Source organism: Hyperolius riggenbachi, chromosome 2 (genome assembly GCF_040937935.1).
Source record: "Hyperolius riggenbachi isolate aHypRig1 chromosome 2, aHypRig1.pri, whole genome shotgun sequence".
NCBI classification, from domain to species: Eukaryota; Metazoa; Chordata; class Amphibia; order Anura; family Hyperoliidae; genus Hyperolius; species Hyperolius riggenbachi.
The window spans coordinates 565,630,413-565,648,201 of NC_090647.1; the positions used below are offsets into that span (position 1 = coordinate 565,630,413).

Here is a 17,789-nt window from a genome sequence, read left to right on the forward strand (position 1 = left end):
TTGGCTACCTCTGAGGTTCTAGAGAAGGACTCTGGAGTTGACTAGATCTGAGGTCACTAGAGAAGGACCCTGGAGTTGACTAGATCTGGGGTCTCTAGAGAAGGACCCTGGAGTTGACTAGATCTGAGGTCACTAGAGAAGGACCCTGGATTTGACTACCTCTGAGGTCTCTTGAGAAGGACCCTGGAGTTGACTACCTCTGAGGTCTCTAGAGAAGGACCCTGGAGTTGACTACCTCTGAGGTCTCTTGAGAAGGACCCTGGAGTTAACTCCCTCTGAGGACTCTAGAGAAGGACCCTGGAGTTTACTAATTCTGAGGTCTCTGGAGAAGGACCCTGGAGTTGGCTACCTCTGAGGTCTCTAGAGAAGGACCCTGGAGTTGACTACCTCTGAGGCCTCTAGAGAAGGACCCTGGATTTGACTACCTCTGAGGTCTCTTGAGAAGGACCCTGGAGTTGACTACCTCTGAGGTCTCTAGAGAAGGACCCTGGAGTTGACTACCTCTGAGGTCTCTTGAGAAGGACCCTGGAGTTGACTACCTCTGAGGTCTCTAGAGAAGGACCCTGGAGTTGACTACCTCTGAGGTCTCTTGAGAAGGACCCTGGAGTTGACTACCTCTGAGGTCTCTAGAGATGGACCCTGGAGTTTACTACCTCTGAGATCTCTAAGGAAGGAATTGACTTCCCCTCTGACACTGACATTGCTTCTATAGAGAAGGACCCTGGAGCTGACTACATTTGAGGTCTCTGGAGAAGGACCATGGAGCTGACTACATTTTTGAGGTCTCTGGAGAAAGACACTGGAGCTGACTACCTCTGAGGTCTCTGGAGAAGGACCCGGAAGCTGTCTGTATTTGAAGTCTCTGGAGAAGGCCTCTGGAGCTGACTACATCTGAGGTCTCTGGAGAAGGACTCTGGACCGACTACAATTAAGGTCTCTGGAGAAGGACCCTGGAGCTAACAACATTTATTTGAGGTCTCTGGTGGAGAGGGACCTGACTTTACCTCTGAGGTCTCTGGAAAGGACTATAGAGATAACTTTACCTCCAGATTAATTGTCCTAAATGAAATACCTGCACAAAGAGAGGTGTGTGTGTGTGGAGGGGTCTTGGGTTGGGCTGGTCACAGATGTGCTCCTACCCCTGCGAGGTCTCTGGAACAGGTGTGGTGTTTCTGTCGATGTGCGGGACTGGGTAAGTTGTGGTGACCCTGGAGTTGATGCTACCTCTCTTGTAGGGTGTCTGGTGGAAGTGGAATATCTTTGAGCATGTGAAGGTGTCTTGGGATGACCATGTAGGTTCCCCTGAGAAGGTGGAATTTGGGGGGCGATCATGAGGAATATACAGTCACTGTGGGCTCTGGTGAGAAGGTGGGATGTCTCTGACTGTGTGAAGGAGATTATACTCTGTGGTTTCTCCTGGGAAGATGGGGTGGCTCTGAATGAGTGGAAGGGTTTTGGGGGTCAACATGGAGGTAATACTACGTCTGTGGGATCCCTTGGTAAGCTCGGGTACCTCTGTGTGAAGGAGTTTTGGGGTGACCAGGCAGATGATGAATTCTCCTAGGATGGTGGGATGCCTCTGAACGAGAAGAATAATCTTTGAGGGGGCGACCAGGGGAAATATTGATTCTCCTGGGACGGCTCTGAATGTGTGGAAGGGTCTTGGAGTGACCAGGGGAATTATGGATCCTTCTGGGACGGTTCTGAATGAGTGGAAGGGTCTTGGGGAGATCAGGGGTATTATGGATCCTCCTGGGACGGCTCTGAATGTGTGGAAGGGTCTTGGAGTGACCAGGGGAATTATGGATCCTTCTGGGACGGCTCTGAATGAGTGGAAGGGTCTTGGGGAGATCAGGGGAATTATGCATCCTCCTGGGACGGTTCTGCATGAGTAGAAGGGTCTTGGAGTGACCAGACAGATGGTGCTACCTCAGTGGGTTCTCTGTAGAAGGTGGGTTGTTTTTTTTGTCTGTGGGGATCTTGGGTGGACCGTGGATATCATCCTACCTTTGTGGGTTCCCAGGGTGCGTGGAGGGGGTCTTAGGGTGACCTGCAGATGCTTCTACCTCTCTGGGGTCTCTGCAGAAAGTGGGGTCCCTGGGACCTGCGTATATACATGCTTGTGGACCCCGGCAGAGGAGGGGGCTGTTTGGGGGTCTGTGGACTGGAAATGTGAGAGTTTCCTTGTTGTAGTGCTGGAGGGGGAATAATGGGTTAAATGTGTCTGTCTCCCCCCCCTCCCCCTCCTCCTGCCTCCCCCTCTGTGCTGTCAGTCAGGCTGTCTTGGAAGTTTGGAAAAGTTTGCAAGCAGAAGTCCCCTCCACAGGACTATCAGTTCCCCCCTCCTCTCTTCCTGCCTGCTGATTGGCTGGCCCGGTGCCCCCCTCAGCCCCTGGGCAGGGCAGTGCGGCCCCGTGCCTCCCCAGCACTGGGGACGAGCAGTCAGTGGCCGGCAGCAGACGGGGCAGCAGCTGCACTCATGTAGGGCTGGCTGGCTGGCACTGGCTGGCATTGGGGGGGCAGCAGACCATGAGTGAGAGGAGGAGAGCCACAGTCACCCTGTCATCCAGAGCTCATGCCTTCTCTGTGGAGGCTCTCATAGGGGGGCACAAGAAGAGGAAACTGCGGGACTGGCACCAAGATAAGGGATTGGATTTGTCTATGGACGGCTTGAGCCCACCTGAAGAGCTGGAGGACGGGGAGGACACGGGGGCATGCCTGGACCTCAACCCGGGTGAGTACCCACTGCCTGGCGCCCATAGGTCTGTGCCCACAGCCTGGCACCGCTACCTCTATGTCTACAGCCTGGCACTGCTATCTCTATGTCTACAGCCTGGCACCCCTATCTCAGTGCCTACAGCCTGGCACCACTATCCCTATGTCTACAGCCTGGCACCCCTCTCTCTGTGCCCACAGCCTGGCGGCACTGCTATCTCTATGTCTACAGCCTGGCACCCCTAGCTCAGTGCCTACAGCCTGGCACCCCTAGCTCAGTGCCTACAGCCTGGCACCCCTAGCTCAGTGCCCACAGACTGGTGGTACTACTATCTCTGAGCCCACAGCCTGGAACCACTATCCCAATGCCTACAGCTTTGCACCCCATCTGAGTGCCCACAGACTGGCACCCCTGTATGTGCCGACAGCCTGGCACCACTTTCCCTGTGCCTACAGCCTGGCATCCCTCTCTCTGTGCCTACAGCCTGGCACTCTCTGTCTCTGTGCCCACAGCCTAGCACCACTATTTCTATGCCTACAGCCTGGCATACAGCCTCGCACTCCTCTCTTTGTGCCCACAGCCTGGAACCACTATCCCTATGTCTACAGCTTTGCACCCCATCTCAGTGCCCACAGACTGGCACCACTATCCCTATAGCCTGGCACCCCTATATATGAGCTCACAGCCTGGCACCCCTCTCTCTGTACCTACAGCCTGGCACTTCTATCCCTGTTCCTACAGCCTGGCACCCCCCACAGCCTGGCACCAGGAGCTACACCTATATATGTATACCCAGAGCCTATTTGGGGTCTGGCGTCCATATATTTGTCTACCACAGCCTACTCTAGCACCAGGACTTGGCAGTTGGCTCCTACAGACTAACAGCGACAGACAACCACAGCCTGGCATCTGTACATAGGGTGCCCAGAATCTACCACAGCCTGGGGCTAGGACCTGTTACCTACTTGAGTACCCAGGAAATGCAGCAGTCTAGTGCCAAGTATTGTGTGCGAGCTCTTGGCAGAGGATAGCCGTGCCCGGGACGTAGGTGGCAGCCTGGCATATGTCGGTTGGATTATATATGAGCGTGGGCACAGTATAGGAAAGTGCGGGGATGACGCTACAGACTGGCATCAGTGCCATGCATGCATGTGTGCCCAGAATTATAACACTGACACAGTATGTATATATATATATTTAGTATTGCACCGAGGCTACAGACTGGCACAGTGTGCCCGGCATTATATGTTGGCACCGGCTGGGATAGGTGTACCCGGTATATATCTGGCAGCCGCAGGAGGGTGTATTGGACGGGGCACAGCAGACAGCCTGGCACCAGCGGGTACTTTCCATGCCAGGAGCTGTGTGCCAATGTCCTCTGCCACTCATACATGAGCCTTCTGCAGGCTGGCATCAGGAACATACACGACACACGAGGGCACCGGGCACATACATGGCAGAGGAGGCACAAAGGGGCATCAGGGCAAATCCTCAATGCTCTGCCCTCCTCTGTACACGTGTCTGTGTTATACAGAGGATCTCCCCGACGCACAGATCCGACCTATAGATCATCTGTATATTATATACAATGCGGACCTTTCTAGCAGAAAGTATAGGAAATACCCGCTATAGATTATAGCAGATTACTGCCGGGCAATGTGCAGCATTCACACACACACTATATATATATATATATATATATATATATATATATATATATATATATATATATATATATATATACACATATATATATATATATATATATATATATATATATATATATATATATATATATATATATATACATATATATATATATATATATATATATACATATATATATATATATATACATACATACATATATATATATATATACATATATATATACATATATATATATATATATATATATATATACATATATATATATATATATATATATACATATATATATATATATATATATATATATATATATATATATATATATATATATATATATATATATATATAATTTCAATATATATAAAATCCATATGATTTAATATCATTGGTATACTATTATCATTTTATTTACGTATTGTATCCGGCATGGAGGATATAAAGTGTACGGTATAGATTATATACAGGCTTCCGAGAGACACCTTATATATATAGATCACATACAACTACAGAAATAAAGATACACATTTCTGATAATAAATTGAAAACAATGCACTCCACCGCCACGTATATATGATATGTAATAATATGTATAGAGTGAGTGAGGCAGAGCAAACCCGACTCAGCAACTAGAAACCGAAACTAAAATGTAGCCGGCGATATCAGCAGCCATACCGGCATCACAGAAAGCAATAGGAACGATAAGGATCACAGTGTTGGTTGTACAGTGATATATATACGGTATATATATATATATATATATATATATATATATATATATATATATATATATATATATATATATATATATATATATATATATATATATATATATATCTGCCTGGGGGGGTGGCAGCTCTCTGCTGTGCAGCAATATCTGCATTTCTATCGGTATTTCTGAGCAGAATCCCCGAATCCCATATCATTCTGTTATCAGGAGAGAGTCGCTATCTATAGGTGAGCAGAGTTTATGTCTCAGCTACAGATAACCCGGCTGTCTATAGGAATTGTACTTTTGGATTATTTAGGTCAGAGGAGCCCACACTTTTTCGGCTTGTGAGCTACTTTTAAAAATTAGCAAGTCAAAATGATCTCCCCATGTACAATTTTAGGAGCACACTTGTATATACTGAATGGGAATTGTGGGGTCAGGATCTACCATGAAGCCCTTCGCCATCTACCTAATGGGCACCCCTGATTTAGGTCACTGAGTGGTTGTGAGTGTAAGGGTGGTGGGGGTATCCGTGTCATGGAAAAGGAGAAAATATACCGCTCTACCCCGTGCCAGACAGTGCTGGACAAGTCTGGACCATCCTTGTCTTCCTGTGTGTCAGGAAAACATGTATGTGCTTCATAGTTACATAGTTGGGTTGAAAAAAAGACATCTGTCAATCAAGTTCAATCAAAAATAAAGTACAACAATAACCTGCACCCCCATATATCCCAGCATGCACCCGCCAAATATCTGTCTGCACCTCCATATACCCCAGCCTGCACCCCCACATATACCAGCCTGCACCCCCACATGTATCTTTCTGCACCCTCACATATCCCAGCCTGCACCCCCACAAATATCTATCTGCACCCCCATATACCCCAGCCTGCACCCCCACATATCCCAGCGTGCACCCCCACAAATATCTGTCTGCACCCCCACATATCCCAGCCTGCAACCCACAAATATCTGTCTGCACCCCCACATATCCCAGCTGCTCCTCAGGGATTGCAGGCCATTCCACTCAAGTGTTTTGTCGCACAATTGTGGTAATCTGCAGAGTGTTTTTTACATTAGCCATTGATCACCATAGAGAACCGCATGCGTTGTGTGGGAAAGTCGTGCAGGTTGTATCTTTCCTTAATGCTATGCGGAATCGCATATACCCCCGGAAAACGCTGTGGCACCACAGGCTATCATTATATGCAATGCAGCGCGCGTTTCTTTCTGCGGCAAAACTCTGCGGATCTGCTCCAGTGTGACCCCAGCCTAGGTTCTCCTAGGAAATCATTCTTCATCTTCTGTTTATAATAACATTGACGACAGTATAAAGGGATCACACTTGCCATTATTCGCGTGCGTTTTTATACAATGTGGAAATGCGCCCCCACACGCCTTCTGTAGAAGGGCATATTGCGGGACATTGCGTTGTAATGCTACATTAAAGTAATAACGCAGCATTACAACGCAATGTGAAAAAAAGGTGGTAACGCACATTAACGCTGCCTTACCGCGGCATACAGTATGTACAGTGAAGCATACAGGCAATGGAAAGTATGCTTCCCTGTACCTGGTAACGTGTGTTCAGAGGTAATGCACTGAAAGCAGCGGATTACCATAACGCAACATTTAAAACGTGGCGCTAACGTCGCACTGTGAATGTCGCATAGGCCTTACATTACAGAGCGATAACCTTCATTATAATGACTTTACAACGCAGGACAATAACGTCCCCCCGTGAATGCGACCTAATACATCATTAAGATTGTGCAAAAATTTTCCACGCACGGCGTGCATTCAGTCACCGTATACGCAGGATGACGCTCATGTGCTGGTTCTGTGCGTTTAAATGCACACATTTTACTTACTGTTGTGGCAGCCTGGCAGAATCATAAAATGCAAATAAAAAAACAAACAAACATGCACAGAAAATGAAATATATGAAAACATTTACATTTTACAGAATGCGAGCGTGATCAGTGCCTAATAGTGATGTGTATGTATGTGAGTAAAATAATTCTGCAGTATGTATGTATAGTGTAGTGGATGCATGTCTGTGTGTTGAAATGCCCATGTGTCAATAAGTAGTAATAGATATATGAAAGAGAGAGAGATTTGAAAAGAGAGAGAGAGAAAAAAAGTATTTGCAGATAAAATGATGGGCACAGTATGGAGTGTCTACAGGGAAACCCTTCATACCCCTGCTGTGTACACAGAGACCCCCCGGGGGCCGCACAAGCCGCTGTATGACCAGCAATGCCCCTCTGTAGCGCTCTCTACAGCTGTAGCGCAGTCTGTGGAACGTGCTGCACCTAAATGTAGGCAACTGAATGTAGGGTTACCAGCATGGAAACACCTAGCCTGCCAAACTGTGCCGGGTCAGTGGAATACCTACTGCGGCAAAAGTCCTGGCGTCTCGGTGGTCTAAATTTCACGGCAGTAACTGGAGGAGTCGTGGCTGGAAACATAGCCAGCCTTGCAGATAGATTTATTGTGCTGAGGTCCAGTAGAAGTAGTAGTAGTAATAGTAGTAGTAGTAGTAGTAGTAATAGTAGTAATAGTAGTAGTAGTAGTAGTAGTAATAGTAGTAATAGTAGTAGTAGAAGGAGTAGTAGTAATAGTAGTAGTAATAGTAGTAGTGGTATTACTCCTATTATTAGTAGCATTTTCTAGGACTAGTATTTTGCAATAATCCTAATATTATTATTATTATTTAGTATTTATATAGCGCCGACATATTACGCAGCGCTGTACAGTGTATATATATATTGTCTTGTCACTAACTGTCCCTCAAAGGAGCTCACAATCTAATCCCTACCATTGCCATATGTCTATATTATGTAGTGTAAGTACTGTAGTCTAGGGCCAATTTTTAGGGGGAGCCAATTAACTTATCTGTATGTTTTTGGAATGTGGGAGGAAACCGGAGTGCCCGGAGGAAACCCACGCAGACACGGAGAGAACATACAAACTCTTTGCAGATAGTGCCCTGGCTGGGATTCGAACCAGGGACCCATCGCTGCAAGGCGAGAGAGCTAACCACTACGCCACCGTGCTGCCCTAAATTAGCACATATACATATTACGCAGCACACAGAAGTCACTAGAAGCGTTCCCATCCTGCCAGGCTTATGCTCCCCTCCATACAGTGCAGCCGATTCGCTCTGATAGTTGATCCTTTTCTGAATATATTTGGGTTATTTCACACAATGCCTCCGTATGCAATACACGTTTTCTCCTAGGTGTTAATTTTTCATTTTCGATTTACAATAACTTTTTCAGCACTTAAAAGTACCATAAAGAATGTGAAAAAGTACTGCCAAAATTATTTACAGCACTTTTTTTTGCTTGTTGGTGGTTTAGAAGGAATTTTATTGACAAGTTTGAAAATTTCACCTAGGAGAAAATGAAGGATTAAAAGTTAATTGCATATGTGCCATTCACCCTTATTCAATTCACAGGCCAGAAAATACTCAGGATACTGAGTACTTTTCCATTTGCAGAGTACTGAAAAGTTGTTGTAAAAAGAAGATAAAATATTATCTTATAGGAGAAAACTTAGGCGAAAAGTGAATTGGATTGGGACCCAATTGTCTCTCCATTGTCTCCAACATCAGATTAATAATATATATATTTTAGCACAGAGCCCGGTGGTTCTTGTGTGCGCAGACAGGTCCTCTTGTGTTTGGGGTACATTAGTTGGAATTGGCGGGGGGGCTGCTCCGCTGGTTTTAATAAATTCGGTTCACCGCTTTTGGAAATACTGAGGCCTGCGTACGTCAGATCGGAGGGAGAGCATTGAAGGATTGTTTGTGAATTGTGTACATTCCAATAGGATGGTTCTTAGCTGTAATTTCCCTATTTCAGTAACTGACATGATCAGTGAGAGAGGAAGAGGGAAAGTATTGTACAAATTTTGGGAAGTTGCTAAACTTTTATCTAAGACTAAACTTTAGATTTTTTTTATAAACTTATCACTCATCTTAAATAACCTAAACGTAACTATTCCTACTTCGTAACAGTCTCCTGGCAATAAAGTGAAACATACACTAGGCAACGCTTACCCAATCGAGTTGATGATCGATGTGTCCCTGATCAACCAGTAATATCCGTCATACTACCCTCTTCAAATGACAGCAGAGAGAGTTCAGCAGAAATCTGTCCAAATATTGATAGTGTCCCCCGGCAACGTACGTACGCTATGCGTATGCCAGTATCACACCGCTCGCGCTTGTTATAAATCAACGCAAAGAATGGGCATTCCAGATCTATTTCCAGCTGGTCTGTTGATCCAAAATTGATTGATCAAGAGTGCCCAAGTTTTGAATAATGTTTTGTTTGATTTGATATTTTTATTAAATCGATCCACTAATTTATTATGAATGTTGTATAGTGTACGGCTAAATGCCTCCTCCAACCTGTGATATTTTTACAACTTATCAATAAACTGCCTGTTAAGCCACCAGCAAGAAAATACTCAGGTCAATTTTGATAAATAACCTACTTTTTTTTGTAGTTTTTCAATTGTACTGTGAAAAGATATGTTCAACAGAAAGTGAAAAATGATCTCCTAGGAGAAACCTGAATTGTCCGGTATTTTGTCGGCAGTAGGGACCCCAGTGCTGGAAGGAGAGAGTGCTATTGCCTGTCTGTACATCAGATCTATGTGATATACTCTCTGTACCCCTATATGTGTGATATACTCTCTGTACCCCTGTAACGCTAGTTTGAATAACCTGTCTATACTGCAATGTATGCATCTTTCTGGCCTCCATTTATATATCTAGTCATACCCAGAGTCCACTTGGAAACTTTTGGTCCCAGAGCTTTCTGTCATGCTGCTCCTACATTATGGAACTCCTTACCTCAGCAGATCAGGACAGCTCCATCCCTGGACGTGTTTAAATCCAGACTGAAAACCCACCTGTTCAGTTTGGCATTTGCAGAATTATAACTTTTGTTGTGTAAATACTTCATCCTACTACCAACTACTAAATCTGAGAGAGCCTAAGCGCTTTGAGTCCTATGGGAGAAAAGCGCTATAGAAATGTTATTGTATTGTATATACAGTACAGTTATTACACACAATGGGCCTTATGCAATTCACTTTTTCAGCAGTTTCCTCCTAGGAGATACTTTTTCATGTTCTATTTAGAATAACTTTTCAGCATTTTGCAATTGAAAAAGTATCAAAAAGTAGTTGAAGAATTACTATCCAAATCATTTGGAGTATTTTCTTGCTTGTTGGTGATGTAAAATGCATTTTTTTGTATAACCTGTCTGTACTGCAATGTATTTAAATGTTCTGGCTATTTATATATTGACGGGATTTTTTAAAGACATTTCTAAACTGCTGCAAATCTCCCGACCAGGCCAATTCCCTCCCATTACCGTCCCCAGAATCGACCTCTGAAGATTTAGGCTGGACAGGGTTTAAAAATTCAATTTTTTTGCATTTTTGAATAAAAATGCATCCTTCAGAGAGATGAGCTGTGGTCTGTGGAAGAAGCATTCGCTACACGTGATTTAATACATACAGCTAATATATATATATATTTAGTTTTTTGAAACATATTTTATTGAGATTTACGACAACAAGGAATATTTGATAACACAGAGATCTCTCACATACATGCTTGTGACTATATGAACAATACGTTGGGCCCGATACAATTAATTTTGTCTCTTCAGTTTTTTCATAGGAGATCATTTTTCATTTTGCCTAAAAAAACTTTATTGCACCTAGCAACCGAAAAAAAAAACACTACAAAGTAGGTAAAAGTCAATATTAAAATGTTTTATTTTTTACCTTTTTATTGTTCTTATTTTTATTGATAAAATAAAAAAATATCTCCTGTGAGAAAACTCTCTTTTCATTTTTTTCTCCTAGGAGATCATTTTCCATCTACTGTTTAAAATAACGTCTCTCCACTTTGTAATTGAAAAAAGTACCAAAAAGTTGGTGAAAAAGTACTGCCAAAATTATTCTTGGTGTTTTCTTGCTCGATAGTGGCTTACAAGGCATTTTATGAATATTGTGTGACAACATCACTTAGGAGAAATTGTAGGAGAAAAAGTGAAATTAATAAAGGCCATAATCTAATGTAACAACTACAGTAATATTTTTAGAATATAATACTAATGATAAAATACAAATAAACAAGGACCTCTTAAACTATAATAATAATAATCTGAACATTTATATAGCGCTTTTCTCCTGTTGGACTCAAAGCGCTCAAGAGCTGCAGCCACTGGGACACGCTCAAGAGGCCACCCTGCAGTGTTAGGGAGTCTTGCCTTGAACTCCTTACTGAATAAGTACTTGACCTATCCAGGATTCGAACCCTGGTCGCCCATGTCAAAGGCAGAGCCCTTAACCAGTACTCAATCCAACTGGAGAAAAGTGTGTCATAGTTATTGTAGCTAGCAGGGGCGTAACTAGAAATCACTGGGCCCCCCTGCGATACTCTGGATGGGGCCCCCTCCCGCCAGGACTGAGCACTCGGGGAGGGGTAGAGAGGTTGGGGGCTGGATGTTGTACACAAGAGCCTGCTGCACACTGCATAGGGACTGTCTACAAATCTTTGCCTGCAAAACTTTGTACGATTCCTTATCAGTGGCTAAGCAGATGCAGCCATTAGAACCATTTTGCTTTTTCTCTCCTTGCCCTTAGTAATCTGTCTCTCAGGACGGGTCCCTGTGGCTTCTGGGCCCCCCTGCAGCTGCATCCTTTGCAGGGTCTATTGTTACGCCCCTGGTAGCTAGTCCTGGGCCCTCATTCAATCCATTTTTCTCCTAAGAGATCATTTTCCATCTTCTGTTTAAAATAACCTTTTTAGCACTCTGCAATTGAAATAGTATAAAAAGGGAAATTAAAAAGTATTGCCAAAATTATTTTGAGCATTTTCTTGCTTGCTGGTGGCTTAAACGTATTTTATTGATAATAAGATGTTAAAATATCACCTGGGAGAAAACACAGGAGGAGAACTAGTGAATTGCATAAGGGCCCTGGGATCTTTCATGAGCGCCAGGGGTACTCTTAGCTGACTGAAGGTATAATTGGGGGTCGCAGGTTTCCTCCAGAGGATTCTTCCCCTCTGCTCAGAGATAACCTCTTCTCTCCTTATCCTCCATGCTAGTTACACACAGCTTTTATTATTACACATTTATAAAGTGCTGACATATTCTTCCATAGCACTTTACCGGAAACACCAAATAATATCTATTACCGCTGTCTTTCAGCGGGGTGACAGGGTTCCCCAACACAGTCGTCAGCCAGTTTTGGGGGGCAGCCAGCTAACCTTTCCGTGTGTTATGTGGAATTTGTGTGGAAACCCAAGTGTCCAGAGGTAACCCCTACAAACTCTCGGAGAGCATACAAACTCCATGCAAATAGAGTGTGCTTCCAAAAAGAAAACTGTCCCCAAACACATAAAAAACAGATTAGTATAAAGCTAGGAAATAATACAAATACAATTAATGCGGAAACAGACTCTTAAATTTGAAGAATTTCATGTCACAGAAGGGAAAGCCGTTCTCGGGAATTCATCCAATCAGACGCTCCGATTCTGACTTTGGCTCTAAAGTTGGAAATTTTTGTTGGGAGTTATTTTTGTCCTGTTCCCAGTTTCTCCATCTACAATACCTCTTCAGTATCCAACCAGCAAGAGACAGTGTTACAATGAGGGGATAACCATAAACGTTTTAGCTGGTCGTGAAGATCTGTTGTTGGCTTCTCTACGTTATTCTGGGTTAAAAACTTATTTTGTAGATGTGATAAAGTTAAAGACCCAAATCTTTCCTAGCGAGTTATCTCACCTGCTTTGTTTGTTTTTTCACGTAATTTATAGAGTGTATTTTTAGCTATCAGCAAGTAATAAATATTATATTCACTGATAATATTAGGTGAAACTATTCAAATCAAATTGAGTTAATGAGGAACAACTTACTGCTATTTAGATTTTTTTTTCTTGCTTTGAAATGTGCTGAAAAATGTAAAATGATGACAGATAAAATAAGATAAGGCACGGCGATTTGTGAGATCGTGTTTGAGAATTGAGGCCTTAGTCCTTTTAATTTCCCAATAAGAAAAACAAAAGTTTGCTTTCCTAAAATAGAAAGAATTTGCGATAATTCAGGTTGGAGTGAGCTTGAGATGTCTCCCACAATGCACCACTGCTGAATATATGCAAATTAACCATTGTTACCCTTAGAAGCTAAACACACCTCCAGAACCGCTGGAATGCAATGATGTGTCAGCTTGTTAATTTGTACAGAGCCATAATAATCCAACATGCATACAGACTGTTTCGGATTGTTTGATCCTCATCAGTGCATGGCATGGATTCGCTCTATGCAGTAGGGCTTGTAACACCGAGAGGTACAGACTAACCAGCAAGCTGATGGTGTCCTAGAACTCATTGGAGTGTGTGAGGGACTACAATGGTCCTAAAACCCCCCTTACTAAGATGTTAAGAAAAACAAAAGTTTGCTTTCCTAAAACAGAAAGAATTTGCGATAATTCAAGTTGGAGTGAGCTTGAGATGTCTCCCAGAGCATCACTACTGAATATATGCAAATTAACCATTCTACCCTTAGCTAAACACACCTCCAGAACCCAATAAAATTCCCATTATTTAATATGTCCCTAATCCAAATTATAATTTACAGTATATTTTTAAAAATACTTTTTAATAATTCTTTGACAGATGTGCATACAGACCTAGTGAGAAATATACGAAGCTTTCACAGGTAGGAAGGGAAAAATACAATAACATAGGGTCCTGAGTTGTAGAAAATCAAGATATTAACGTGAATAGTCAAAACAACCAAACTAGAAAGAATATAGTGACGTGTGTAACAGAAAAACAAAAACACAAACAAAAAAAACAAGATAGTGACTTGTATAACAATACAGAAACTCTACAGTAACATAGAAAATAGAAAATCAAGTTTGCGTCCTGTATGGTTCTACAAGAGGTCAGTGTTTATACATCAGTATATATTCTGTATTTAGTCTCCGATGCTGCAGTCCGCTGAGTGCGATATAATAGGAATCAATAATCAGTAACCTTATTTTTATATCACTTCTATAAATGATGTGCCTATTTATAGTCCTGTCCTTTGGACATGATTTATATGTCAGTGGGATTGGATGATTGTTGGGTTAGTGTTGCTCAGAGGACTCCCGGTAGCTCAGCGACTCCTGATAGACACGACTGTTTATTATATCACGTGTAGATATACTGAGCATATATTTATTATTCTTTTAGCTCAGTTGGCTTGGTAGACTGTGCTGATAGATGTGTGTGTGTGTGCTAGTGACATGACTATGTACTCTGTAATGTGCTGCAGAAGATGTCAGTGCTATATAAATACATAATAATAATATGGTAGGACATTACACTAGGACTATGGTAGGATTAGAGTGTGAGCTCCTCTGAGGACAGTCAGTGACATGACTATGTACTCTGTAAAGTGCTGCAGAAGATGTCAGTGCTATATAAATACAGAATAATAATATGGTAGGACATTAGACTATGACTATGGTAGGATTAGAGTGTGAGCTCCTCTGAGGACAGTCAGTGACATGACTATGTACTCTGTAAAGTGCTGCAGAAGGTGTCAGTGCTATATAAATACATAATAATAATATGGTAGGACATTAGACTATGACTATGGTAGGATTAGATGGTGAGCCCCTCTGAGGACAGTCAGTGACATGACTATGTACTCTGTACAGTGCTGCAGAAGATGTCAGTGCTATATAAATACATAATAATAATATGGTAGGACATTACACTATGACTATGGTAGGATTAGAGCAGGGGTCTCAAACTCGCGGCCCGGGGGCCATTTGCGGCCCTCGATACAATATTTTGTGGCCCTCAAAAGCTTCCTTATAGTTCGCATCAGTGCTCCCAAGTAATCCGCCGCATCCCCGCCGCTAAACGAGGGCTGCAGGGCCCCCAAAATCGCCCGGGGGGCAATCCGCCGGCATTTCCTGGAAGGGGCAGAGCTTTCAGCTTCAGCTCTGCCCATCCTGACGTCAACAACTGCACGGATCGCCGGCCCTCTCTGTGAAGGTAGAGGTGAGAGGGGCGGGCAGAGGCGGCGATGCGCCGCGATTGTGAAATTCCTTATGCGGCCCAGCCTCATCCTGACTTTGCCTCCTGCGGCCCCCCAGGTAAATTGAGTTTGAGACCCCTGGATTAGAGTGTGAGCTCCTCTGAGGACAGTCAGTGACATGACTATGTACTCTGTAATGTGCTGCAGAAGATGTCAGTGCTATATAAATACATAATAATAATATGGTAGGACATTAGACTATGACTATGGTAGGATTAGATGGTGAGCCCCTCTGAGGACAGTCAGTGACATGACTATGTACTCTGTACAGTGCTGCAGAAGATGTCAGTGCTATATAAATACATAATAATAATATGGTAGGACATTACACTATGACTATGGTAGGATTAGAGTGTGAGCTACTCTGAGGACAGTCAGTGACATGACTATGTACTCTGTAATGTGCTGCAGAAGATGTCAGTGCTATATAAATACATAATAATAATATGGTAGGACATTAGACTATGGCTATGGTAGGATTAGAGTGTGAGCTCCTCTGAGGACAGTCAGTGACATGACTATGTACTCTGTAATGGGCTGCAGAGGATGTCAGTGCTATATAAATACATAATAATAATATGTTAGGACATTAGACTATGACTATGGTAGGATAAGACTGTGAGCTCCTCTGAGGACAGTCAGTGATATGACTATGTACTCTGTAATGTGCTGCAGAAGATGTCAGTGCTATATAAATACATAATAATAATATGGTGGGACATTAGACTATGACTATGGTAGGATTAGACTGTGAGCTCCTCTGAGGACAGTCAGTGACATGACTATGTACTCTGTAATGTGCTGCAGAAGATGTCAGTGCTATATAAATACATAATAATAATATGGTAGGACATTAGACTATGACTATGGTAGGATTAGAGTGTGAGCTCCTGTGAGGACAGTCAGTGACATGACTATGTTCTCTGTAATGTGCTGCAGAAGATGTCAGTGCTATATAAATACATAATAATAATAATCTATTGGTAAAGCATTAGACTATGACTTTGGTGGGATTAGATTGTGAGCTCCTCTGAGGACAGTCAGTGACATGACTATGTACTCTGTACAGTGCTGCAGAAGATGTCAGTGCTATATAAATAAATAATAATAATAATAATAATAATATGGTAGGACATTACACTATGACTATGATAGGATTAGAGTGTGAGCTCCTCTGAGGGCAGTAAGTGACATGACTATGTACTCTGTAATGTGCTGCAGAAGATGTCAGTGCTATATAAATACATAATAATAATAGGGTAGGACATTAGACTATGACTATGGTAGGATTAGAGTGTGAGCTCCTCTGAGGACAGTCAGTGACATGACTATGTACTCTGTAAAGTGCTGCAGAATAGGTCAGTGCTATATAAATACATAATAATAATATGTTAGGACAGACTATGGTAAGATTAGAGTGTGAGCTCCTCTGAGGACAATTGGTACATGACTATGTACTCTGTAAATGTGCTGCAGAAGAGGTCAGTGCTATATAAATACATAATAATAATATGGTAGGACATTAGACTATGACTATGGTAGGATTCGATTGTGAGCTCCTCTGAGGACAGTCAGTGACATGACTATGTACTCTGTAATGTGCTGCAGAGGATGTCAGTGCTATATAAATACATAATAATAATATGGTAGGACATTACACTATGACTATGGTAGGATTCGATTGTGAGCTCCTCTGAGGACAGTCAGTGACACAGGGGCGTATCTGGGTAATATAGGGCCTATGGCAAACACTGAAATTGCTCCCCCCTCTCCCCACCCTGGTCAGAGCCCCCTTCCCCTCTAAAAACAGCATCCATTCTCGTGTACATGTGTTATGTATGCCTGTGTTTTTGGGCTTGGGATATTGCTGAAGTTACTTTTTTGGAAATATTTTTTCTTATTTCCACTTTCTCTTTTCTAACACTAACCAAAGTATGTCCTACATACATAAATGAAGTAGCCATGTTCCCCAGATAACAAAATGAATCTGATCTGAGGTCTGAGTAACAGGGAAGCATAGGGGTGGGCATGGAGGCGCAGCACAGGAGAAGGAATGGCGCCCATTGTGCCGTGGCACCCATGGCACGAGCCATGTCTGCACCCCTCTATATACGCCTCTGCAGTGACATGACTATGTACTCTGTAAAGTGCTGCAGAAGATGTCAGTGCTAAATAAATACATAATAATAATATGGTAGGACATTAGACTATGACTATGGTAGGATTACAGTGTGAGCTCCTCTGAGGACAGTCAGTGACATGACTATGTACTCTGTAATGTGCTGCAGAAGATGTCAGTGCTATATAAATACGTAATAATAATATGGTAGGACATTAGACTATGACTATGGTAGGATTAGATTGTGAGCTCCTCTGAGGACAGTCAGTGACATGACTATGTGCTCTGTAATGTGCTGCAGAAGATGTCAGTGCTATATAAATACGTAATAATAATATGGTAGGACATTAGACTATGACTATGGTAGGATTAGAGTGTGAGCTCCTCTGAGGACAGTCAGTGACATGACTATGTACTCTGTAATGTGCTGCAGGAGATGTCAGT

At 42.8% G+C, this 17,789-nt stretch overlaps 1 protein-coding gene across 1 annotated transcript in view; it reads left to right on the forward strand.

Annotated features, from left to right (window-relative positions):
• Positions 1–2,456: 2,456 nt before the first annotated feature.
• Positions 2,457–17,789, forward strand: part of TBX15 (T-box transcription factor 15) — a 128,459-nt gene continuing 113,126 nt past the window's right edge. The window contains exon 1 of the mRNA XM_068270986.1: positions 2,457–2,734. Within this exon, the coding sequence (XP_068127087.1) occupies positions 2,530–2,734 (205 nt within the window). The 5' untranslated portion in view covers positions 2,457–2,529. The remainder of the gene's footprint in view (positions 2,735–17,789) is intronic.